Raw genomic sequence first — 26,279 nt, 5'->3', positions numbered from 1 at the left:
TTGAGTACTTACTGTCTGTCTGTTTACAATAAATGTTTGGTCTAGAGATAAAGGTAACATAGAAAAGGTCATTGATTCTGATTGCAGCCATACTATAGGATACAGCCTGTATGTCATACCAATGCTATTTCTCAAAGACTTCCTCTGGAGGCATATGAGAAGCCAGAAGACAATTTTCATAAGTAAAAATGGAATCTTTCTTCCTCCTCTTCTTCTTCTTCTTCTTCTCTCTCTCTCCTTCCTTCCTTCCTTCCTTCCTTCCTTCCTTCCTTCCTTCCTTCCTTTCTTTTTGTGGCACTGGGGTGGAACCCAGAGGCTTTCTACCTCTGGCTATACTCCCAGATCTATTTTATACTTTGTTTTTTTTTTTTTTTTTTTTTTTTGGTGGTACTGGGGTTCCTGGAAGCCCTTCTATCTCTGGACTACACTCCCAGACCTATTTTTACATTTTTATTTGGAAACAGGGTCTCCTAAGCCAGCGCGCGCGCGGCTGGCTTCGAACCTGCGCGATCCTCCTGTCTCTGCCTCCCAAGTGTGGGGATTACAAGCGTGCGCCACCACGCCCGGCCTTTTATACTTTATTTGGAAACAGGGTCTCACTAAGTTACTGAGAGCCTCACTAAGTAGCTGAGGCTGACTTCGAACCTGCGCGATCCTCCTGTCTCAGCCTCCCAAGCGCTAGGATTACAAGCGTGCGCCACCACTCCTGGCTACCACTAACTTTCAAATTTTATTTCATTCTAGCCGGGCGTGGTGGCGCACGCTTGTAATCCCCGTGCTTGGGAGGCGGAGACAGGAGGATCGCGAAGGTTTGAAGCCAGCCGCGCTGGCTTTAAGAGACCCTGTTTCCAAATAAAAAATATAAAATAGGTCTGGGAGTGTAGCCCTAAGGTAGAAGGGCTTCCAGGAACCCCAGTACCACCAAAAAAAAAAAAAAAAAAAAAAAATTAAAAAAAATTTTATTTCATTCTAGAAATTGGTTGATGAAAAATTCAACATGAGGTTGGCGGTTTGGTTTTGTTTTGTTCTGCTCATCATTTTTCAAACTGACTTTGGACAAAATGAAGAGACTCCTAGGAAGGAAACGAGGCGGATGCATCAAAGAAGATTGAAGAAAAGCTCCTCACCCAGCCGCAGGCCAAACAGACAGGGCGGTACTCTGCAGACGGCCGCCAGACCAGCTGTAAGAGTTCCCATCGTTACCTTTGATTATGGCGCAGAGGAAACATACGAATCCTTTGTAGGCTCTCTTGGAGTAGAATCAGGCTACAACACGTTACCGGGTAAGAAAACGGTGTGGAAGAAACGAGGACTGGTGGGGGTAGGAGGGCGTGATGCAAATCTCCATGAAGTTAAATCTCCCAAGAAAAAAACTTAGTATACTATCTACCTTTTGATTTACTCCACAAAGGTAAATTTGAGAATAATTAAAAAAAATTATTTAAGGAGCCACATGGTGTTATACATCTGTAATCCCATACTTGGGAGGCTGAGACAGGTGGACCACAAGTTAGATGCTAGCCTTAGCAACTCAGTGAGACCCTGTTTCAAAAGTAAAATAAAAAGCCAGGTGTGGTGGCGCACGCTTGTGATGTCAGCATTCGGGAGGCTGAGACAGGAGAATCGTGGTTCTTGGCCAGCCTCAGCTACTTAGTGAGGCTCTCTGCAACTCAGTGAGACCCTCTTTGAAAACAAAAAACAAGAACAGAAAATAGGGCTGGGGTGTAGCTCAGAGGTAGAATGACCCTGGGTTCCATCTCCAGTTCTGGGAAAAAAAAAAAAAAAAAAAAAAAAGCTGAGCTAGGTGTGGTGGCGCAAACTTACAGTCCCAGCCTGGTGGCTGCGATTAGGAGGAGCAATGGCTCAAAGCCAGCTTCAGCAACTTAGTGAAGCTGTCAGCAACTTAGTGAGATCCTGTTTCCAAACAAAAAATAAAATGGGGCTGGAGGTGTAGGTCAGAGGTAGAATATCCCTGATTAAAGCCTCAGTACCCCCCAAAAAACCATTTAAGAAATGAACATAATTATATACAATTATTTGATAAAAGAAAAAACTTATCATACCCACTATACTTACAAAATCATGCTGTCACTTTGGTTAATTTCCTAGATTGTTTACTCTGCATGCATTTTACTTATTTACTTTTTGTGGTGCTGGGCATTGAACCCAGGACATTCTACCTCTGACATTCTACTCCTACCTTTTTTATTTTTTGTTTTGAAACAGGGTCTCACTAGATTGTTGAGAATCTGACTACTGGGGCTGTCCTTGAATCTGTGAGCCTCTTGTCTCAGCCTCCCAAATACTGGGATTACAAACCTGTGCTTCCATCTTCTCCTCCTCTTTTTTTTTTTTTTGTGGCACTGGGGATTGAATCCAGAGAAATACTACCTGTAAACTACACCCCCAGGCCCTCTTTTTTTTTTTTTTTTTTCGGTACTAGGAATGGAACCCAGGGACATTCTACCTCTGTGCTACACCCCCAACCCTATTTTTTATTTTTATTTTTGAAACAGGGTCTCACTGATTTGCAAAGGGCCTCACTAAGTAGTAGTTGAAGCTGTCCTTGAACAGCGATCCTCCTGTCTCAGCCTCCCAAATGCTGGTATTACAAGTGTGTGCTGCCATGCCTGGCTCTGAGCCTGTCTTTGAATCTGTGATTCTCCTAGTCTCAGACTGCCAAGAAGTGGGATTACAGGCATATGCCACCATGTCTGGCTTTATTTTTTATTTTGAAACAGGGTCTCAGCCAGACAGGGTGGCACATGCTTGTAATCCCAGTACTTGGGAGGCTGAGACAAGGAGGATCACAGGTTTGTGGCCAGCCTCCATAACTTAGTGTGCCCCTGTTTCAAAATAAAAGAATAAAGTCAGGCGTGGTGGCACACACTTGTAATCCCAGCATTCGGGAGGTGGAGACCAGAGGATCGCAGTTCGAGGACAGCCTCAGCTGCTTAGTGAAGCCCTTCACAACTCAGTGAGACCCTGTTTCAAAAATAAAAAAAAGCTAAGCTGGGCGTGGTGGCGCACGCTTGTAATCCCAGTACTTGGGAGGCTGAGACAGAAGGATCTCAGGTTTGAAGCCAACCTCAGCTACTGACTGAGGCTCTCAGCAACTTAGTTTCAACCTGTCTCCAAAAAAAGCATAAAATGGCGAAGCTGTAGGATTTGCTTTGCCCAGTATCATCAGACATGTTTAGAGGCCAAGTGTGACCTGCCCTGGGGTTCTGATCTCCATGGCAATCGGGAGAATCTGCTTAAGGAATCCTGCTGGCCGTGCAGGGGCTGTAATGAGTCAAGCCCAGTGTCTCACTGGACCCTTTGTTGACCCTGAAGTGACTGAGATTCAGGGGTGATGTTCTGTCGTGTAACTGAACCTATCCAGACGCACATGGGCTGGGTGAGCAACTTGCAGTCCGGTCACCGGGAGGGGCTCGCTTGGCCTCAGCAAGAGCGGCGGCAAGCCAGGGGGACACAGCAAAGGCCGCGCCGGCGGCACTCCACCCACACACGTTGGCAGCCATACAAGAAACGTGTGCTCTTATCTTCTTGCAGAAAAGAAGGGCCACTGTGTGGTGAAGGGCATGACTATGTACAACAGAGCCGTGTGGTCTCCCGAGCCCTGCACCACCTGCCTCTGCGCCGACGGGCGGGTGCTGTGTGACGAGACCACCTGCCAGCCCCTGCCGTGCCGCCGCGCCGTCACGCCCGCGGGGGAGTGCTGCCCGGTCTGCTCCCACACTGGTACAGTCTGCGTGGCAGCGTGGCAGCCTTTAACTCCCACGTGCTCCTATTCTGTCACTACTTTATGGTGTAGTGTAGAGTAAACTCGCACTTCACTGAGGCACAATGCTGGTAGACAGAGCGGTCTCTAGGAAAAGCGTACTACCGTATACAGTTCGAGCTGCCAGACTAAGTAAACGTGGGCCAGACGGCCTTGCTCGCTTTGAGATAAGGTGACAGGATTTGTACAGACTGAGTCAGTATGAATTGAGGGCTCTGCCTTCTTCTGTACTAAAATCTTAATCTGCTGGGTACAGTTATCCTCTCCAGTGAAGGCACTAAAGTCCTGGGAAGAGAGGAGGAGCGAATTGAGACTGGAGAGAACAAAGCCTCAAGGCCTGGCCCTTCTCCAACACCCAGAGGCGCACGGCCAGGAAAGGACAGGCCAGCCCGGGTCCTCTGGGTGGCCCTTCTGGTGGACTCACTGCCCCTTCTCCAATGAAGCTGGTACTTGACCAGGCGGGGTCCTGGGCAAGGAGGCCTAGGTGTCTGATAAGACAAACTTGGCCAACGACTTAGGAAATAAACACTCTTTAAATAGTATGACGGGAAGGACTAGGGACATTTTCTCTTGTTTATCACCAAGGTAGATTACTCTCATGCCTGCTCACAGGGTAAGTATCTAGAAAAGTTTCCACCAGAAAGAACTTTAGAATATTTAGAAATTGTACTTCATTTCACATGATCGATTATTTCACTAAAGGCTAGCTGCAAACCAAACTGTGATCCTCCTGTCGCAGCCTCCCAAATGCTGGGATTATAAGCATGTGCCACCACACACGGCTAACATTAGGCTTTTTGACAAATGTTAGAAAATAGAAGTGTTTAATGAGCCAGGCATGCTTGTAATCCCAGTACTTGAGAGGCTGAGACAGGAGCATCATAGGTTCACAGCCAGCCTCTGCTACTTAGTGAGACCCTGTTTCAAAATCCCAGTACTTGGGAGGCTGAGGCAGGAGCATCACGCAGGTTTGAAGCCAGCCTCAGTTACTTAGTGAGGGAGGCGATCAGCAATGTAGTGAGATCCTGTTTCCAAATAAAATACAAAATAGGTCTGGGAGTGTACCCTGGAGGTAAAAAGCTTCTGGGTTCCGAGTACCGCACACACAGACACACACACACAAAGACTAAAAAATAGGGCTGGGGTGTAGCTCAGAGGTAGAATGCCCTTGGGTTCATTCCCTAGTAAAACACACACACACACACACACACACGTTTAATGAAACTTTTTGGACTACAAGGCAAGATCCAGAAATTCTTAGACATTTTTCAAAAGACTTGGAATATTCTTGAAATGTTGTAGTTATTTTGGAAAAGTAAACTTGGATATACAGGAAGAATCTTAAATGCTTCAATATGATAGCTTTGGTTTCCCTTTACTATTTTTTTCCTATTATCCTGCATGTTTTGTTAGAGATGTGAAAAAAAATAACTCAAACTTTATAATATGTACTGAATTAACATCACACGTAATTCTTTCAAACAATTATATTTTCTGAATTCCTTTCTTTCTTTCTTTCTCTTTCTTTCTTTCTTTCTTTCTTTCTTTCTTTCTTTCTTTCTTTCTTTCTTTCTTTTCTTTTTGTGGTACTGGGAACCCAGGGGCTTTCTACCTCCAGGCTACATTCCCAGACCTATTTTATATTTTATTTGGAAACAGGGTCTCACTAAGTAGCCGAGGCTGGCTTTGAACCTGCGCGATCCTCCTGTCTCAGCCTCTCAAATGCTGGGATTACAAGGGTGTGCCACCACGCCGGGCTCTCCAGAGCTCTTTGCACGGTCTTTGTAGATAGTATTAAATGAAAGCAGAGGGATGATTAAATGAATTTATAAATCTGATGAAAGAAAACCTGTGTGCTGTGAACTCACTTTTCCCTAGAGCTCTACTCAGAGGGTGAGACTGAATCTAGACTTATGTCGTCTCTTCCACATTCGGCCAAACATATAAAGCTAAGTATAAATGTAGATTAACTTTCTTCTATTACCATTGAGAGATGACCGACAGCACCGTGCACGTAAGAAAGTTGAAGCAGCAGTTAGGGCCAGGGTGGCATCTCTAAGTCCCAGGCAGTGAAACTGATTAAGAAGACGGTCCAGGAAAAAAAAGAGATCTGCATCTGTCTCCCTCTCCCTCTCCGTGTCTGTCTGTCTGTCTGTCTGTCTGTCTGTCTGTCTCTTAATCTCTTTTGAGGTACTGGGCACTAAATTCAGGGCTTTGCACATGTTAGGCAAGTGCTCTAATACTGAATGATGTCCTCAGCCCTGAAAAAAAGGCCTTTCTATACATAATTCTAAATTTTAGGATGCCACCAGGCTCATGAAACTGAACCTAGGGGCGTTCTACTTCTGAGTTATATCCACAGCCCTATTTTTTTTTTTTTAATTTTGAAACAGGGTCACAGTAAGTCGCTGAGGCTGGCTGTGAACCTGTGATCCTCTGTCTCAGTGTCCCAAGTGCTAAGATTACAAGTGTGTGCCACTACGCCTGGCTCTGTTTCAAATTTATATTTGACAGCCTATAAATTCTTACATTATCAATAGCCCCAATGAATTGAACAGTATTTATTAAAAAGGTATCACGTCTAATGCTGTCACCACCTCACTAAGATCATCTTCTCTTTTGCACTGAGTAGTGATATTATTCCCTCTGTAGTCACCAGGCAGCATTTTATTCTAGCCAAAATTAATGTTAATTTATTTAAAACAAAAACCAAAGCCGGGCGTGGTGGCGCACGCTTGTAATCCCAGCATTTGGGAAGCTGAGACAGGAGGATCACGGTTCGCGGCCAGCCTCAGCTACTTACTGAGGCCCTCTGCAACTCAGTGAGACCCTGTTTCAAAATAAAGAATAAAAAATAGGGCAGGGGGTGTAGCTCAGAGGTTGAATGCCCCTGGGTTCCATCCCCAGACCCACAAAAACAAAAACAATTAGTACTAAGGTCCATAGGCACAAAAGAAATTCTCTACAGCAGATCTTACAAAACAGAAATAAAGTTATGATTAAAAATTTTCACGGAAGCTGGGTGTGGTGGCGCATGCTTGTAATCCCAGCACTTGGGAGGCTGAGACAGGAGGATCCGGGTTCGTGGCCAGCCTCAGCTGCTTAGTGAGGCTCTCTGCAACTCATTGAGACCCTGTTTCAAAATAAAGACTAAAAAAGAGAGCTGGGGGTATAGCTCAGAGGTAGAATGTCTCTGGGTTCCACCCCCAGTACCACAAAAAAGAAAAATAAAAAAAATAAAAATGTTCAAGGAAAACATTCAAGCTGCACCTTATCTTTAAATGATACATACTTGGAGGGAATAATATTTACTAACCTCCTTTTCATTATGATTTTCTTCTTATTAACATCATCAACTTGCCCCTGCTGCCTTCTTGCACAACCATTAGTCTCCCATTCCCTACTCGGTGGCAGAGCCTTAAATGACAGAACTGAATTTTCTGGTGATTCTTCAGAACGAAAAGAACCCACCAACTCGCCTCATAAGCAACTGCCGCCTCCTCAGGTGGAAACGGGCCAAGTGTTCAGGAACGACGCCCTTCACCCCAAGGAAGATGAAGAAGGAACTGTAGACGCTGCGCCTAAGAAAGAGGCCCCTGGGCCTAGAGCTCAGGGCCGACTTCACGGTGAGGGAGAGGGCAGAGAGAGGGGGCCTGCACACCAGCAGCCACACCGTGGGAGGGGAGCAGAGGCCAGCAGAGAAGAGGACAGCGAGGAGGAAGGAGAGGAGGAGGAGGAGGAGGAGGAGGAGGAGGAGGGTGCTGTAAGAGATGTGTTCCGAGTGCCCCCCAGAGGCGTGCCCAGCCTGCCTGGCGGCTGCTCCCTGTCCTACAAGACCATCAGCTGCACCCACGCAGCCCTCGCCCGCATCCCTCCAATCACGGCGCCACAGATAACAAGCCTGGAGCTTGCTGGTAAGAGATGCTGGCTTGTTGTGTTCTGTGCTTTGGGGTGAAAGCTGAGTCTTGCTGCTGAAGGAATGGTGCATGTGAATTTCACACAGAGACTCATTTTACCATCTTCACAAACTGCAGAACAGACAGATGCCCACCGCACAACAGCGCAGTCAGGTGCAGGCAAGCTCCGGGCTGCATGATGACTTCCCACGGCCCCTCACAGAGCCAGCTTTACTGAGGTATCATATACATGTGCCTAAGTGTCTGAGTGTATGAGGTGCTGAGGGCTGAGCCCAGGGGCGTTCTACCTCCAAGCTATACACCAGCCCTGTTTTATTTCTGTGGTACTGGGGATTAAACTCAGGGGCATTCTACCTCTGAGCTACACCCCTCATCCTATTTTTATGTTTTATTTTGAAATAGGGTCTCAATAAGTTGTGGAGGGCCTCACGAGCTTGCTGAGGCTGGCTGCAAACCTGCGATCCTTCTGTCTCAGCCTCCCAAGTACTGAGATTACAAGCATGCACCACCGCACTCAGCTCCTGTTTTACTTTTACTTTTGAAATAGGGTCTCTCTAGGTTGATGAGAGTCTCACTACTTGCTGAGGCTGTCCTCTAACCTGCGATTAAGTACTGGGATTCCAGGTGTGTGCCACCAAGCCCGGCTTTAAGTTCTGTTTTGGTTATGGGCCTGTGGATTTTGACAAATGCAGAGTTACATAACCACCACCACAACTAAGACACAGAACACTTCCTTCCCTGTCCAGAATGTCCCAGATATGGCCACCATTCCTGCTCACCACGGGAGTTCCTCTGCTGTCCACTCCCAGGGCTCTGCTTTTTTGAGAGCGTCACATAAATGAAATCACACGCTAGGTAACATTCCAGTTGGGATGCCTGCCCTGTGGTACTGTCATCATTCCCGGCTCCACTGGGATTCTAATGCTTTGAAAGCCATCCACTTTGTTTTGAGTATTAGTCCCTTCCCTTCCTTCTCCCTTTTTTCCTTTCACAGGGGATTGACTCCACAACACTCTACCTCCAGGCTACTCCTCCAACCATTTATTTATTTATTTATTTATTTATTTATTTATTTATTTATTTTGTGGTAGTGGGGATTAAACCTAGGTGGCATTCTATATCTAAGCTACACCTCCAGCCTTTTTTTTTTTCACCCCCGGTGGTACTAGGATTTGAACCCAGGGGCATTCTATTTCTGAGCTACATTACCAGATCTATTTTATCTTTAATTTTGAAACAGGGTCTCACTAGGTTGCAGAAGGCCTCACTAAATTGCTGAAGCTAGCCTTGACCCTGTGAGCCTTCACAAGTACTGGATTACAAGCATGTGCCACCACACCTGTCCCCAGTTCTTTTTATGTTTTATTTTGAAACAGAGTCTTATGAAGTTGCTGAGGCTTTCCGTGAACCTGCAGTCTTCCTGTCTTGGCCTCCCAAGTGTTGGGATTACAGATGTGTGCAACCACATCTGGATTTTTTTTTCTTATGGTTGGTACTGGAGATTAAACCCAGAGCTTGTATATGTCAGGCAAGTCATTGAATACTGAGCTACTTCTCCAGACTTTTTTTCCCCCCCAGACTTCTTTATTTTTTGTTTTGAGACAGGGCCTTGCTAAGTTGCCCGTGCTGGTCTTGAACTTGCTTTCATCTTGTCTCAGCCTCCAGAGTAGCTAAGATTAAGTAAAGACCACCACCAGCCCGTTGCTCTTTGCTACTGAGTGGTGTCTTATGTATGGCTGGACCTGCTATCAGCTGGGGAACATCTGGGTTGTTTCCATTTTGGGGCTATTCTGTACAAAGTTGCTGTGAATAATCAACATCAGATTTTGTGTGGACCTAGTCCTCATTTCTCTAAGGTTATTCTCAGGAGCAGAACCGCTCAGTGATGTGGCAGATGCAAGTGTGACTTTGTTAGAAACCTCCCCACAGAGCCGGGCGTGGTGACGCGTGCTCGTAATCCCAGTACTTGAGAGGCTAAGACGGAGGATCGCAGGTTTGAAGCCAGCCTCAGAACTTAAATGAGGCTGTCAGTAGTGAGAGTCCGTTTCCAAATAAAATAAGGCTGGGGGTATAGCTCAGAGGTAGAAGGTCCCTGAGTTCAATCTCCAGTACCATAAAAAAGGGAAGAAAGACCCCCCCAGTTCTCCATGGCACTCCACCACTGCCCCCAGTGATGTCAGGACAGGTTCCCATGCCCCTCACCTGCCGGCATTTCAGGGTCAGGGCTTTCCCCTCACTTAGGTCTTGATGTCACATCCAGACCTCTTGCCCAGAGGGCTACAGGGAGGGCTGTGAGTGGAGGAACACCAGGACCAGGTATGGAGGCTGGTTGGTGTGGACACACCAAGGTGGCTCTTGAGGATGCAGGGTGAGGGGATGTGAACAGGTCCCGCCTAGGTATACAAGGGCTGGCTATCTGCAATAGGGCCTTGCCAGGGTCAAATGTACTAGAAGCTTCCAGGACATAGGCTTTCATCCCACTTTCATATGACCACCTAATGAAATCTTCTGATGCCCAGCAAGATCCCTCCTTCTGTCTTGGGAAGGAGGAACAACCCCGCTGGGCTCTTGTCTTGGTTTTACATGATGTCACCACTTTTTTTTTTTTTTTGAGGAGGGTACGGGGGATTGAATCCAAGGGCATTCTACCTCCAAGCAAACCCCTGCTCTATTTTATTTTGAAACAGGGTCTTGGTAGGTTGGTGTAAGTCTTATTACTTGCTGAGGCAATTTTAATCAGTTTCACCTGAAACATAAAGTATTAACAATGACACTTTTTTTTTTTTTTTTTTTTTTTTTTGCAAGTCTGGGGATAGAACCCAGGGGCATTTGGCCTCTGAGCTACACTCCTTGCCCTAATTTTTTATTCTTTATTTTCTTGAAACAGGGTCTCACTAAGTTGTGGAGGGCCTCACTAAGTAGCTGAGGCTGTCCACGAATCGCGATCCTCTGGTCTCAGCCTCCGAATGCTAGGATTAAAGTGTGCACCACCACGCCCGGCTAACAATGACAAATTCTTAGAGAGCAAAATTTGACTATATTCAGTCTTCTAATCCCAGTCATGTTACCATTCTGAACGAGCTTCTCTCTCTCTCTCTCTCTCTCTCTCTCTCTCTCTCTCTCTCTTTTTGTAGTGGTTAGGACTGAACTCAGGGGCATTCTACCTCTTAGCTACACCTCCAGTTTTTTTTTTTTTTTTTTTGGCAGTACTAGGGATTGAACCCAGGGGCATTCTACCACCAAGATACACCCCCAGCCTTATTTTGAAATAGGGTCTCATTAAGTTGCAAAGCGCCTAAGTAGCTGAGGCTGGCTGCGCAACTGAGATCCTCTTGTCTCAGCCTCTTTATTTTTAATTTTGAAACAGGGTCTAGCTAAGTTTCTGAGGGCCTTGTAAGTTGCGGAGGCTACCCTTGAACCTGGGATCCTCCTGTCTCAGCCTCCCAGGTACTGGGATTACGGGTGTGCACTCAGCTGTATACAGTTGTTTATATATTATCTTACCCTCCTTCTGAGCACTCCTTTCTCCTCCAGACAAACCTTGCTGTTGGTATTCATGGACATACATGCATGCACACATGTACCTGTACATACACATGTGCCTAATACAACTACTATGTGTCTTAGGGAATTCTATCACCTCCATCCCAGATGAAGCATTCAGTGGATTACCGAATTTGGAAAGGCTTGATCTGAGCAAAAATAATATAACCTCTTCAGGCATAGGCCCCAAAGCTTTCAAGGTAAATGCATGCTCTGCTGTATGCCTACAATCCACGTGAAGGTTTCACTGTGACTCGTGCTGGCTGTGGAGGGAAGGGGAAGGGAGAAGAGCAAAACTGAAAGTTTTCTTTTACATTAAGAAAATGTCTGGCCGGGAGTGGTGGCGCACACTTGTAATCCCAGCATTTGGGAGGCTGAGACAGGAGGACCCCGGTTCGTGGACAGTCTCAGCTTAGTGAGGCCCTCTGCAACTCAGTGAGACTCTGTTTCAAAATAAAGAATAAAAAATAAGGCTCCTGGGTTCCATCCCTAGACCCACAAAGAAAAAAAAAAAAAAAAGAAAAAAAAAAGGAAAATGTCTGCAAACTGGGCGTGGCGGTGCACGCTTGCAATCCCAGCATTCGGGAGGCTGAGCTCAGAGGATCGTGGTTCGCAGACAGCCTCAGCTACTTAGTGAGGCCCTTTGCAACTCAATGAGACCCTGTTTCAAGACAAAGAATAAAAAATAGGGCAGGGGGTGTAGCTCAGAGGTAGAATGCCCCTGGGTTCCATCCCCAGTACTGAAAAGAAGAAAAGAAAAAAAAAAAAAAAAGGAAAATGTGCACTCTGACGTCCCTATGCATCACAGTTTTCTGTTGAATATGGTTTGTCGTTTTACTTAGTTTTTCAGTACTGGGGATGAAACCCAGGGGCCTTCTACCTCTGAGCTATACCCCTAGCCCTATTTTTTTTATTCTTTATTTTGAGACAGGGTCTTGCTAAGTTGTAGGGGGCCTCACTAAGTATCTGAGGCTGTGAACCTGAAATCCTTTTGTCTCAGCCTCCCAAGTACTGGGATTATAAGGGTGTGCCACCATGCCCAGTTTTACTTTTTTTTTTTTTTTTTTAATGGTGTACCAGGAATGGAACCCAAGGACATTCTACCTCTGAGTGACACCCCCAGCCCTATTTTTTATTCTTTATTTTGAAACATGGTCTCACTGAGTTGCAAAGGGCCTCACTAAGTAGCTGAGGCCGGCCGCAAACTGCGATCCTCCTGTCTCAGCCTCCCAAGTGCTGGGATTGCAAGCATGCACCACGCCCGGCTTTACATTTTTTAGTTTTAGCTGAAGGGCACCAGCAAGAACATGAGTGACACAGTAATGCTTTGAGTTGATGGAGCAGTTTATCCCCAAGTAGCCCGATCCCTTGGCACAGGAAGTCTTGTCTTGGAATGAACGAGAGCCTATCTGGAACTTCTATTAATGTTTTCAGGCCATCAAGACACTGCCTCTTATTTCTGCACAAAAATCTGATGGATGATACTCTGGCAGAGGGGGATCTGGAAAAATGACGAGCTTAGATGAAATTTGGCAGACAGGCTAGGGAGGAGGAGGGTGAGAGTCAACAGAAAATGGTATCGAGCAAACCTTCCGGGGGAACAAGAGAACAAGAGAATTTTTTAAAAAGAGAGGATCAAGATCAGCCTTCCTCTTGAATAATGAGGGTCTATACCTGAACATGTGTAAAATTATGAATAAGACATGGTTAACCTGGACAACCATTGGTGGGAGGGGGGAAGGGAAAACAGGGGCGGGGGGGGAGAGGGCACCAAATATAGTTTAAATGTATACTATTTATGTTCAATAAAAAATTGTAAAAAAAAAAAGAGGATCAAAGAATTTCAGGGAGACAATAAGAGGAGAGATTTGTGGGTGTAAACAAATACTGAATGTGTGTGCTTGAAAAGCCACAAGTAAAACACCAGGCACAACCTTTTCTCCTTGGACGGTCTTCTGTCCACTCACTGGACAAAATGCTGGCCTCTTGTATCACTCTCAGCTCTCCTGTGGAGTCTAGCAGGCAGAGAAGGAGGTTCCCAAGTGCCTGTTTCATGCTCTCCGAGTAAGTGCTGGCAGTGGGAGGTCAGATATTTCCTACATCTTGGATTTTTTGTATGCACGTGTGCGATGCTGGGGAGTGAACCCGGGGTCGCAGGCACGGCTGTCAACTGCTCTGTCATTCAGTCACATCCCTAGTTGTCCCTATTTTCTGTATTTGAGAGAAAAATATCACAGGAGATTACTTCTTTTCTTGCTTTGAGATTCTCTGTCCTTTCCCCAAACTGCTGAAATCTGAGAATGCTCCACGGAGAAGTGAATCAGCCCATGTGGCTTCACTCGAGCCCATCCAGCCTCAGTTCTCCGCTGTGGTGGTCCAGGCGAGGCTTGGCAGCTGGAAATGTGGAAATACACTATCCCAGACAGTCTCAGTTTGGGTACCATGTGGCTTGTGACATTCGTAGCACTTTGATTTGAAAACTTTCCACTGTGTTTACTGCTATTTTATGATTTTTTTTTCTAACATAAATATTAGCATGGATAGGAAACTGAGGTTTACAAGTACATTATGAAGGTTATAAGGATTAAAGCTACTGATCGTTAGCACCCATCACAGATTCAGATTACTGTATGTTTTATTGAATTTGTTTTTTGTTTTGGTCCTGGGTATTGAAACCCAGAGATGTCCTACCTCCAAGCTCCACCCTAAGCCTTTTTTTGTTATTTTGGAACAGGATCTCAGTAAGCTAATGAGGCTGATTTCAAACCTGTGGCCCCCCCTGTTTCAGCCTCCCAAGTACTGGGATTATAAGTGTGTGCCACCACCCTGGCTCAAAGAAGGCTTTGTCTCTTGCTGTGAAGGTGAAAACCTCAGACCTAGCAAAATGACCGACCTACTGGATATAATAGCTTATTCTAGCTTTTTATATGGGTGAATGTAGTTAGCTGCTGATATCTGATAGCCAAGGCTATTATTGAGATAATATTTGCCTGGTAGGGATATCTGTGTGGCCTGGGCATCACTGTTCAAGTCTAAGAGGTATAGGTTTGTAAAACTTTCAGTTCCTATTTCAAACTGACCATTATGTGGCATCGATGACTATTACAGCTGTGACCAGATAGATAAACTGGTAATTTTGAGATCTGTTTTTTAAGCTTCTGAAGAAGTTAATGCGTCTGAATTTGGATGGAAATAATTTGATGCAAATTCCTTCAGAGTTACCATGTACCTTAGAAGAACTTAAACTGAATGACAACAACCTCCAGGCTATCGATGAAGACAGTTTCTCAGGTATATATCATTTTTTTTTTTTTTTGGAGACATGTTTCCTTATAATCTCTCTTGTCCTGTTGTGTGAAGATTTTGATTTGCAATATTGCTAAATGCACAACTAAAAAAAAGTTTTAGGTCACTTTATCATGCTGCTGCTACTGATTGGTAAAACTATATATTGTAGCTATTGTAAGTATATTCTAAACTGTCTTTTGTCTTTTTTTTGTGTGTGGTTCTGGGGATGGAACCCAGGGGCATTCTACATCCGAGTGACACCCCCAACCCTATTTTTATTCCTTATTTTGAAACACGGTCTCACTGAGTTGCAAAGGTTCTCACTAAATAGCTAAGGCTGTATGTGAACCTGGATCCTCCTATCTCAGCCTCCCAAGTGTGGGATTACAAGTGTGTACCACCACGCCTGGCTTTTTTTTTAATGTATCGTAAGCTTAAATAAAACTTTCCATGACTACAGGTTCTCATCATTCACAACACAGTAACTTTCGCTACAAATCCAGCCACATTAAATATCCCGTACAGTGACTGGACCACCTTCCTCATAACATCCAGAATTCATGCTGTGTCCAAGCACGCTGCTTTGAGGGGGTGGCACTGGAGAGTTGATCCCAAAGGCATTCTACCTGCAAGCTACAACCCCAGCCCTACTTTTGCTTCATTTATATATTAGTTTATGTTTATTTATTAGTGTGGTACTGGGGCTTAAACCCAGGGGCATTCTACCTCCGAGCTATACCCCCTGCCCTATTTTTATTCTTTATTTCGAAACAGGGTCTCACTAAGTTGCGGAGGGCCTCACTAAGTAGCTGAGGCTGGCCGTGAGCCGTGGTCCTCCCGTCTCAGCCTCCCAAATGCTGGGATTGCAGGCGTGTGCTTCCACGCCCGGCTGAGACTTAATTTTTTGTTTAAATGTTGATAAAGCATTGATAGGAATAAAACAGTCTATTTCCTTTAGCTCCCGAACAACTTCATAGGGACAAAAGCACCTTCTGGTGATGAGAAAACCACCGTAATCATGAGAACTGCCAGACCTGCGGATTACACAGTTACAGAAATGCCTGACTTCCAGATGGATTTCAGGGTACATGAGTAAAACATTAATACAGCAGATTTCAACAGGCTTTGTCATATGGAAAAGACATTGGAAATTTTAATTTCCAACTGCTCCATTAAACAGAAACATGGAAGGGAACACAAACACTGGAACAAGAGTCCTTGGAGGCTTGCAGTACTCGTGAGCTACACGGGCGCTGTATCTCTAGCAGGCATTAGCTCCTCTTTTTTTTGTTTTTTGGAGGATTTGGGGATAAAACTCAGAGGCATTCAACCTCTGAGCTACAACCCCTGCCCTATATATTATTATTTTTTGTGTGTGTGTGGTACTGGGGATGGAACCCAGGGGCTACACCTCCAGCCCTGTTGTTTATTCTTTATTCTGAAACAGGGTCTCACTGAGTTGCAAAGGGCCTCACTAAGTAGCTGAGGCTGTCTGAGAATCGTGATCCTCCTTTCTCGGCCTCCCAAATGCTGGGATTCCAAGCATGCCCACCACGCCCGGCTAGCTCCTCATTTTGAAGGCGCTGTCCCCTGTCCTGGAACTCCTTCTCAGTGCACTCTCCCGCCTCAGGTACAAATGCTCCTCTGCTACCAGGCCAGGGCAAACTGGCTGCCTGCCCTCCCCTCTCCACACCCTCCCCTCCCCGCCAGGGGCTGTCCTGGGTCTTGGTGTGGCTGTTGCTGAGCTGTGGCTGGGGAGGGCACGTAGCAGGAGCACAGCACACACGTGCTCAGGGCAGCCGTGGTGCCGCGGCCCCCTGCTCCCAGTCCCCCTCTCTGGCAGTTCCTCACTTAAGATCTTTAGGACGGTGACTCCAAAGGCATCCTGCTTGCTGTTTTAATCATCCAGCACTTACAACTCCTGCTCCTGAGGTGGCTGTCACTGCTGCTGCCTAAACGCACAGGGCATTTGATGCAAAATCCAGGAAGGGGGCTCACGGGGAAGCACCCTGTGTCCTGGGACTCTCAGCCACACCCTGCACCTGACTCAGATACCCTGGGGATGTTACCGCTGAGGCTTGGGACCTAGCACCACATTCCACATGGCCTGGATGACCAGCGTAGAGGAAACTTGTTTGAATAAAATAAAAGCCTTTCTTGGGAGCTCCATCTGGATGTGTGGAGAGTTTTTGATCTTCTTTCTTTCAAAACTTGCACTTGGCTGCATTCTGTGCCAAGAAGTGAATAAGTAAGATGGGAATTCACTGCCCTGGTTTATTTCTAACCCTTTGTTCAGAGATTGAGGGTTGGCCAGGGAAAAGTGCTCTTTTCTGTGTCTCTGAGGAAGGAATCACTCAGCAAGCCATTGCCTACCACGTGGCTAATCCATGGCTGCGTCTCTGCAAATTCTTCCAGTGACCTTCTAAAGCTTTCTACCTTGCTCACCTAAATTTCAAACCCCTGCTTGCCCGGCATGGCCTCTTTTCCTTCAGCCCCTGCTCTGTGCAACACTTGAGTGATCTCTGCTCTAGACCATGCATCTTGTCCTGCATGTCCTGTGCGTCCCAGATATGCAAGGTGCTTAGGAAAAGGGCCTGTGGGGAACAAGGTACAGAAACTACCCATATGTGAATAAACTAAACTGTTCACATACAGGTGATAAAAACACTATCTCTTTTTTTTTTTTGGTGTATGCATATGGGAGGAGAGAGAGAGAGAGAGAGAGAGAGAGAGAGAGAGAGAGAGAGATATGTGTGTGTATGGTGGTAGTGGTTTATGTGTGTGTGTTGTGTGTGTGTGTTGGTAAGGATGCGTGGTGGTGGTATGTGTGTGTATGTATGTGTGTGTGGTGTGGTATGCATGCATGGTGGTGATGGTGGTAGTGGTTTATGTGTGTGTGTGGTGGTATCTATGCGTGGTGGTGGTGTGTGTGTTTATGTTTGTGTGTGTGGTGTGGTATGTATGCACGGTGGTGGTGGTGGTGGTGGTGGTGTGTGTGTGTGGTTTGTGGTATTGGAGATGGAACCCACAGCTTCATTCATGCTAGGCTAGTACTCTACCGCTGAGCAACATTCCCAGCCCAAACTGTATGGCTTTTCAATTATTCTAATGTTCTAATAATTTTGTTTTTTATAGACTTACATCAACTGGTAACCTTAGAATTGGAAGGAAATAATCTCAGTGAAATTAATGTTAATCCTTTAGCTTTCAAGTCTTTGAAGAGCCTTTCCTACCTGCGTCTGGGAAAAAATAAATTTAGAATTATACCACAGGGCCTTCCCGCTTCGACTGAGGTACCAGTATCTATTTTTTCCAATGGCTTAAATGCGTTGTATTTTAAATACAAATATATATATATATATATGATTGTGATATATATGTTAAGCTTAGAAGTTTCAGTGTTGTATACAGAACTGACTGTAATGCAAGTATCATCATCATTATTATCAGTGGTACTAGGGACTGAACAAAGGAATGTTCTACCTCTAAGGTGCACCTCCTGTCTTATTTAATTTTTTTTGAAACAGGATTTCACTAAATTGTAAAAGGCCTCATTAAGTTGCTGAGGCTGGCCTTGAATCTACAATCCTCCTGTTTCAACCTCCCAAATACTGGGATTACAAGCATACGCCACCAGACAGTATATGATATGCCCCTGAAAAAAAATGAGAAATAGTGCTGCTGACAGCTCTTGGGGGCAAGGAGAAGAGGAACTGGGAATCTGAGCAGAAATCACGTCTTCTAAATGGAATTCTGATTCCTAAGGCGTTTAACCCGTACCAGACCAGAACCATAAAGCTCAACACAGATTAAGCTCAAGCTGTCTAGACCACCTGTCCCCATTCACAAGTTCCAGGTCAAATCACAGATTCTGTGGCCCAACAGTAACTGCAGACAGTGCTTTACAGGAAGGCCTTGACTGCTCACCAACTCTGTAGCTGACAAATCCTGACCCGGCCCTATACCAAGACTGCCCTGTGCTCACTGCAGGCCCACAGCCCTCTTCCTTCCTCCCCTTCTGCACTCTTTCCAGGATGCAGTCTCAGTGCTCCTGACCACACGCTCAGGTGGCCTTTGGCCAATAGGTACCAAAACTCCTCATTTCCTGCATTGGAAACACTGAGGTCCAGGGTGTCTGTCTGTCTGTCTGTCTCTTTCTCTCTCTTTTTGTGGTACTGGGGATAGAATTCAGGTTCATTCTATCTCTGAGCTACAACCCCAGCCTGATTTGTGTGTGTGTGTGTGTGTGTGTGTGTGTGTGTGTGTGTGTGTGGTGTGAGTGTTATTGGGGGTTAAATCCAGAAGCATTCTACCTTCAAGATACATCCCCAGCCTGATTTTATTTCTTATTTGGAAACAGGGTCTTGCGAGGTTGATGAGAGTCTCACGACTTGCTGAGACTGTCCTCAAACCTACAATTCTCCTGTTTCAGCCTCCCAAGTGTTGGGATGACAAGTGTGCGCCACCACACCCAGCTTAAACCTAAAACTTGTTTTACCCATGTATAACAATTACCAAAATTCAGTACAAATGGAAAAGTTGCCACAACAGAAAGTTATATGAAAGACTTCTGCCAATTCTACTTCAGCATTTCAACGAGAACAAGGAGAATTTTATAATTCTGGTCTTTCAATAAAAAATATTCCTTCAATGCCAACTAAATTTAATTTGAAGGCAGCTAGCTATTCTAGAACTAGCAGTTCCAGCAAACTTCACTGTAAACCCAAATTAAGACTCTTAATTCGAGCTGGGCGTGGTGGCGCACGCTTATAATCCCAGCGCTTGGGAAGCTGAGACAGGAGGATCACACAGGTTCGAAGCCAGCCTCAGCTACTTAGTGAGGCTCTCAGCAACTTAGTGAGACCCTGATTCCAAATAAAATAAAAAATAGGTCTGGGAGTGTAGCCCAGGGATAGAAAAGCCCCTAGATTCCACCCCTAGTACCACCAAAAAAAAAAAAACCCCACCCTCTTAATTCATTTAAATTAATTCAATTACCTGGGTATGGTGGTGCATGTTTGTAATCCCAGTACTTGGGAGGCTAAAATAGGGGGACCACAAGTTTGAGGCCAGCCTCAGCAACTCAATGAGACCCTGTTTCAAAATAAAAAGGAAAAAGGGCTGGGGATGGAGCTAGAGGTAGAAGTCCCCTGTGTTGAATCCCCAGTAACACACACACACACACCCCTTAACGCAATTAAGTTCGGTACAAGTAAGTCGAAAAATGTAAGCCCAAAGAATTTGTAGTGGGAAGCTGGCCTGAAGCAAAAGGTGCCGTTAGGATGGACCCTACTCATGCATCAGCCTGTTTCTCTAGGCCTGAGATGCTCACTGCTGAGCGGTGATAGTAATTAATTCCTACCTGCTTTCTAGAGTTTTAAGGTCCAAATAAAAAAAATGTATGTGCATTAGTTTTTTAAATTAGAAAGATCTGTGTAAGTATCAAAGGTGGTACTTGTAATCCGAGTACTTGGGAGGCTGGGACAGGAGAATCACAGGTTCACAGAAAGCCTCTGCAATTTAGTGAGACCCTATTTCAAAATAAAGAATAAAAAATAGGGCTGGGGGTCTAGCTCGGAGGTAGAATGCCCCTGCATTCAACTCCCAGCATCACAAACACACACATAAAAAAGAATAGTCTTCATTAGAACCTTAGTTTGTCTCTGTGAAATACACTATATTTGTTAATACAAACAAACAAAAACCAAGTTTTTCTCTTAATTATAGGAATTATACTTGGAAAATAACCAAATTGAAGAGATAACTGAAATTTGTTTCAATCATACCCGGAAGATCAATGTGATTGTACTACGTTATAATAAAATAGAAGAAAACAGGATTGCTCCTTTAGCCTGGATCAATCAAGAGTAAGTACCTATCGCCGCTGCGCTCCCTGGCATGCCCGTGAACGCTGAGCCTGCCTCAGACTCGACCACGCTGCGGAGTGTCCCAACCGTCCACTGCGTGCCTAGTGTGAGGACTGCTACTGCCTAGTGGACACCCTTCCATGTGCCGAGTGCTGAGCAGGCTGGAGCTGAGGTCAAATTAGCAGCGGCCTCAGTGGAGAGGACTGAAGCTGAGCCCGGAACCGCTCATAATGTGGACAGAGGCTGCGGCCGCGCGTACGCTGGAAATGATGTACCCAAGTAGCGCAGTCTGGGACACAGGTTGTTCAGAGGTAGGATGGGAACTAAGTCTCCATGAGTAGAAGAGTCTATACAGGGTGAAAAGGTGTGGGCAGCCGCCCTGGAGGCTCAGCCAGGCTCCTGGAACAAGTCTGGGGGGTCACTGCTTTCCTCAGATCCTCAGTCTCGCCCCAAGTCCCAGGTGTCCCAGATCATCAAGTCAAATGTGAAACAATGATTCGAGGGAAAACCCAAACAAGCAAACCGCCAAAACACAAAACCTTCCTTGCTAGAAACAAGGGCCCCTGGATTTCACTTCTGACTCATGAGCTCAACCCTAGAAACATTTCAGGGACATCTTTGGGCTTCCCCATTACTTAAGAGGGTTTTTGTTGTTGTTGTTGATGATGTTTTGGTGGTACTGAGATTGAACCCAGAAGGATTCTACCTCTCAGCTATACTTCCGGCCCTTTTTAACTTTTTTTTAAAACAGTGTCTAACTAAATTGCTAAGACCCTATTAACTTGCTGAAGTTGCAGCTGGGCGTGGTGGCGTACATTTGTAATCCCAGCAGTCGGGAGGCTGAGGCGGGAGATCGCGGTTCGTGGACAATCTCAGCTACTTAGTGAGGCCCTTTTGCAACTCAGTGAGACCCTATTTCAAAATAAAGAATAAAAAATAGGGCTGAGGTTGCATCTCGGAGGTAGAATGCCCCTGGGTTCCAGCCCCGGTACCACAAAACAAAACAAAACAAAAAACTGTTTAAGTTAGCCTTGAACCTGCAATCCTCCTGTCTCAGCTTCTAAGATTCAGGTGTGCACCACTATGCCTGGCTAGGACCTGAGTGAGACTGTGTGTGTGTGTGTGTGTGTGTGTGTGTGTGTGTGTGTGTGTGTGTGTGTTACTGGTGATTGAATACAGGGGCATTCTACCTCTGAGCCTTTTATTTTAAAAGAGTCTCCCTATTTTTCTGAGGGTCTTTCTAAGTTGTTGAGGTTGGTTTTGAACCTGCGATCCTCCTATCTCAGCCTTCCGAATATGGAGATTATAGGTGTGCACCACTCTCCGGGCTAGATGTGAGTTTTTGCTGTGTTCCTCCAATGCAAACCTGCAGCTAGCAGGCACTGTGAACTATGGGAAGACCGTGAGCTTGGCAGACAGGCAGGCCCAGGCGGGTACACAGTCTAGCTCAGGTTTAGAGCCATCACTGCAAGCTGGTGCACATAGGAAAACAAGTGAGCACCCCAACTGACTGTCAACATTCGGAGCCACCAGCCGCTCTCCTAAGGTCTCTACCTGTTTACCTTTTCTTTTCCACAGAAACCTAGAATCCATCGATCTCTCCTATAACAAGCTCTACCATGTCCCCTCTTACCTACCCAAGTCTCTGCTGCACCTTGTGCTCGTGGGGAACCAGATCGACCGGATTCCTGGCTACGTGTTTGGCCACATGACGCCAGGCCTGGAATACCTGTACCTGTCGTTTAACAGACTCGGTGACGGCGGCCTGGACCGAGTCTCATTCTATGGGGCGTACCACTCTCTGAGAGAGCTCTTTCTGGATCACAACGACTTAAAGTCTATACCACCCGGAATACAAGAAATGAAAGCCCTGCACTTCCTGAGGCTAAACAACAATAAGATCCGGTAAATTCTAGCCTTTTCAAGTATCAATTCAAATTGTGGGTGACAAAGCATATCATTAAACAACCAGTACATGGATTCTGGGATTTAAGGGGGGGGAAAAAGAGTGCTTTGGGGTTAGATTAAACATAACTGAAAATGTTAGTAACTATTGAAATGAGGTGATAGGTATGTAAGAATTCATTATAATTTTTCCTACTTTTGTGTGTTTGCAAATTTCCATAGTATTATTGGGTAATATTCTACAATTCTTAGAACCTTAGACACAGTTTCATATCAAGCTGTGAAGCAATAAGCAGACTATGCTACCACTCCCACCTTCATATGTGCTTTTATTAGTTTTTGAGGTTTTTTTGCCATATTGGGTATGGAATCCAGGGGCATTCTACCTCTGAGCCACACCCCAGCCCTAAATTTTATTCCTTTTTGTTTTGTGCGGTACTGGGGGATAGACTCCAGGGGCATTCTACATCTGAACTACATCTGCAGTCCTATTTTTTATTCTTTATTTTTTGAAACAGAGTCTCATTGAGTTACAAAGGGCCTACTAAGTAGCTGAGGCTGTCCTCAAACTGCGATCCTTCTGTCTCAGTCTCCCAAATGCTGTGATTACAAGCGTGCACCACCATGCCTGCTTTTATTAGTATTTTTGTGAATTACTTTCTTTTTATTTCTTGTGGTGAAGGGGATCACACCTGGGGCTTTGTGCACGCTAGGCAAGTGCTCTACCACTAAACTACATCCTCAACCTTACATATGTGCTTTTAAAGAAACAGAACTACAAAGCACAAAGCCACATATGTGCTATCATTCACAACTGCTTCTATAGCTGGGCATGGGGGTGCAGCTTGTAATCTCAGTACTTGAGAGGCTGGGAGAGGAGGATCGCAGGTTCACAGCCAGCCTCAGCTACTTAGTGAGTTGCGACTACTTTTGCAAATCAGTGAGACCCTGTTTCAAAATAAAAAACAAACCGGTGGTGCACGCTTGTAATCCCAGCCTTTGGGAGGCTGAGACAGGAGGATAGTGGTTCGTGGACAGCCTCAGCTACTCAGTGAGGCCCTTTGCAACTCAGTGAGACCGGGTTTCAAAATAAAAAAAAAAAAATAGAGCTGGGGGTGTAGCTTGGAGGTAGTATGCCCCTGAATTCCATCCCTAGTAAGCAATAAGTAAATAAATAAACAAACAAATAAAAGTAAAACTGGAGATATAGTTCAGAGGTAGAATGCTCCTGGGTTCAATCCCCAGTACCAAAAAAAAAAAAAAAAAGGCTTCTATTTCAATTTTTCTGAAGCCAGAATTCAGAATAAATTTGTTGAGACTCAACTTTTTGTGTGTGTATGTACTGAGGATTGACCTCAAGGGTATTATACCTCTAAATGACAATCCCCCTCCAACACATACCCTTTTTAATTTTTGTTTGGAAAAAGGTTCTTCCTAAATTGCAGAGGCTGGCTTCAAACCTGCAATTCTCCGGTTTCAGTCTCCCAAGTACTACCCAAGGGGCATTCTACTTCCGAGCTACACCCCCAGCCCTATTTTTTTTTATTATTTATTTTGAAACGAGGCCTCACTAAGTAGTTGAGGCTGGCTGAAAACCCGGATCCTTCTGTCTTAGCCTCCCAAGTAATGGAATTACAAGTGTGCAACACCACGCCCAGAGAGGTTAAATAATTTTTAAAAGCACTTGGGGAAGATGTGGGGTGGAGAATGTTTTATAAGGGTCAGTTTCAAAAAAATTTTTTTTAAATTACTTCATAGGCTGCACTAATATGCTTCATAGGGAGCTGTATATAAAGGTTCAATGTTGGCCTTATTTTTAGTGGTTCTAAAACTTATCAGTGGATTAGGCGGTCATAGCCTGGCACCTTCATCATTGAACCAGTGGCTTCAGGGATAATTATTGCCTGAACCTATGATTTCATTAGGGATAACAAAATGGTGAATTTGTTTTCGTCATTCTTTCCATGTTTATTAGCCGGAATCCCTTCCAAAGAAATTTTACTCATCAACTAGGGCTACTTTGCGACTCTGCAGGGTAGGATAAACACTTAGTTCTGTCCTTTAAATTGCTAATCAGAGCTCAGTGTGATGACACACCCTTGTAATCCCAGTACTTGGGAGGCTGAGTCAGGAGAATCACAGGTTCAGGCAGCCTCAGCAACTTTTGTTTCCAAATAAAATATAAAAATAGGGCTGGGGGTGTAGCTCAGAGGTAGAATGCCCCTGGGTTCAACCCTCAGCATAAATAAATAAATAAATAAGTAAATAAATAAATATTGCCAGTCAAAGCTGGATATGGCAGCATACCCTTTTTATCCAGGTACTTGGGAGGCTGACACAGGAGGATTGCAGTTTTGAGGCCAGCTCAGCAATTCAGCAAGACCCTGTTTCAAAATAAAAAATAAATAAGAAGGGCTGGAGGAGGGAGAATGCCCTTGGGTTCAATCCCCAGTCCCCCCCTCAGCTAGACAGATTAAAAAGGCTGATGTCTGTGTTTCCTTTCTTCTTTTCTTTTACCTCATTATTCTGTCCTGGTGTTCTCTCTCTGACAGTCTGTATGCACTGGCGCTCTTGATACTCAGTATGTTTCAGTCCACCAGTTACCATCCTAACGCATCACAATGGCAGGGGCGCGGGGAGGGCGGTGTGACAGAGAGCTAGAGCTAGAGGCGGGGCAACCCATTCAAGCAGGAACTCACTCCAAAGACTGGCATCAGTCCCTTCCCAGGGCAGCACCATCCCACACCTCCTGGCCTCCCACCAGGCTGCACCTCTCTTCTAATTGCCACTACGCACCATCTAGAACTTAACTAACCTGGGGGTGGGGGGCAAACCTTCCCTACTTGCAGGGGGAGAATCTTTTTTATTTTTTTGCGGTACTGGGGATGGAACCCAGGGCCATTCTACCTCCGAGCTACACCCCCAGCCCTATTTTTTAGTCTTTATACTTTTTTTTTTGTTTGTTTTGTTTTTTGTTTGTTTTTTTTTGGTCGTACTGGGGTTTTTTTTGTTTTGTTTTTTGTTTGTTTTTTTTTGGTCGTACTGGGGTTCCTGGAAGCCCTTCTACCTCCAGGCTACACTCCCAGACCTATTTTTACATTTTTATTTGGAAACAGGGTCTCCTAAGCCGCGCACGGCTGGCTTCGAACTTGCGCGATCCTCCTGTCTCTGCCTCCCAAGTGCGGGGATTACAAGCGTGCGCCACCACGCCTGGCGTCTAACAGGTTTTTTTTTTTTTTTTTTTTTTGTGGTACTGAGGGTGGAACCCAGAGGCTTTCTACCTCCAGGCTATACTCCCAGACCTATTTTCTATTTTATTTGGAAACAGGGTCTCACTAAGTTGCTGAGAGCCTCACTAAGTAGCCGAGGCTGGCTTTGAACCCGTGCGATCCTCCTGTCTCAGCCTCCCAAGCGCGGGGATTATAAGCATGCGCCACCACGCCCGGCGTCTTTTTACTTTTGAAATGGTCTTACTGAGTTGCAAAGGGTCTCGCTAAGTAACTGAGGCTGTCCTTGAACCGAGATCCTCCAGTCTCAGCCTCCTGAATGTGAATGCTGGGATTACAAGCGTGCGCCACCACGCCCGGCGCAGGGTGAGAATTTAAACTCAGCATTCAGGTACCTTTATACCTTCATTTCTCACGTTTAGATCTTTGGCCTGGTTGGAAGGTATTCAGATTTATGATAAGAGGACTGGACTTTAGAAACAAAAGTATTTTCCCAAAACAAATGTAAAACTTAACTCTTCCATAATGAAGGTACCTTATTCCTTGGGCCATTTATGACCTATGTCTATTTTTCCTTAGGAATATTCTCCCAGAACAAATCTGCAGTGTTGAAGAGGATGATGACTCAGCTTTGGAACATCTCCATCTTGAAAACAATTATATCAAAATTAGAGACATATCATCCTATGCATTTTCTTGCATAAGATCATATTCAAGTATTGTTCTTAAACCACAACACATCAAGTAA

At 45.2% G+C, this 26,279-nt stretch overlaps 2 protein-coding genes across 2 annotated transcripts in view; one reads left to right on the top strand and one right to left on the bottom strand.

Moving 5' to 3' along the window:
- The window catches only part of CENPP (centromere protein P), a gene marked incomplete at both ends in the record, with an annotated part of 192,368 nt that overhangs the window by 29,675 nt on the left and 136,414 nt on the right, over positions 1 to 26,279 (bottom strand). The gene's annotated exons all lie outside the window — the stretch shown is intronic.
- ECM2 (extracellular matrix protein 2) lies at positions 998 to 26,279 on the top strand (the record flags this gene model as incomplete). Its single annotated transcript, XM_080709217.1, has 9 exons — positions 998 to 1,283; positions 3,556 to 3,744; positions 7,174 to 7,698; positions 11,329 to 11,444; positions 14,400 to 14,535; positions 17,668 to 17,825; positions 20,260 to 20,399; positions 21,978 to 22,304; positions 26,111 to 26,279. The coding sequence occupies 9 exons, from the start codon at positions 998 to 1,000 to the stop codon at positions 26,277 to 26,279; spliced, it is 2,046 nt and encodes a 681-aa protein (XP_080565343.1).

Source organism: Muscardinus avellanarius (genome assembly GCF_963383645.1).
Source record: "Muscardinus avellanarius genome assembly, chromosome: 13".
In the NCBI taxonomy this organism is placed as follows: Eukaryota; Metazoa; Chordata; class Mammalia; order Rodentia; family Gliridae; genus Muscardinus; species Muscardinus avellanarius.
The sequence above is the reverse complement of the archived record's forward strand: the minus strand, read 5'-3'. Positions and strand labels throughout refer to the sequence as shown.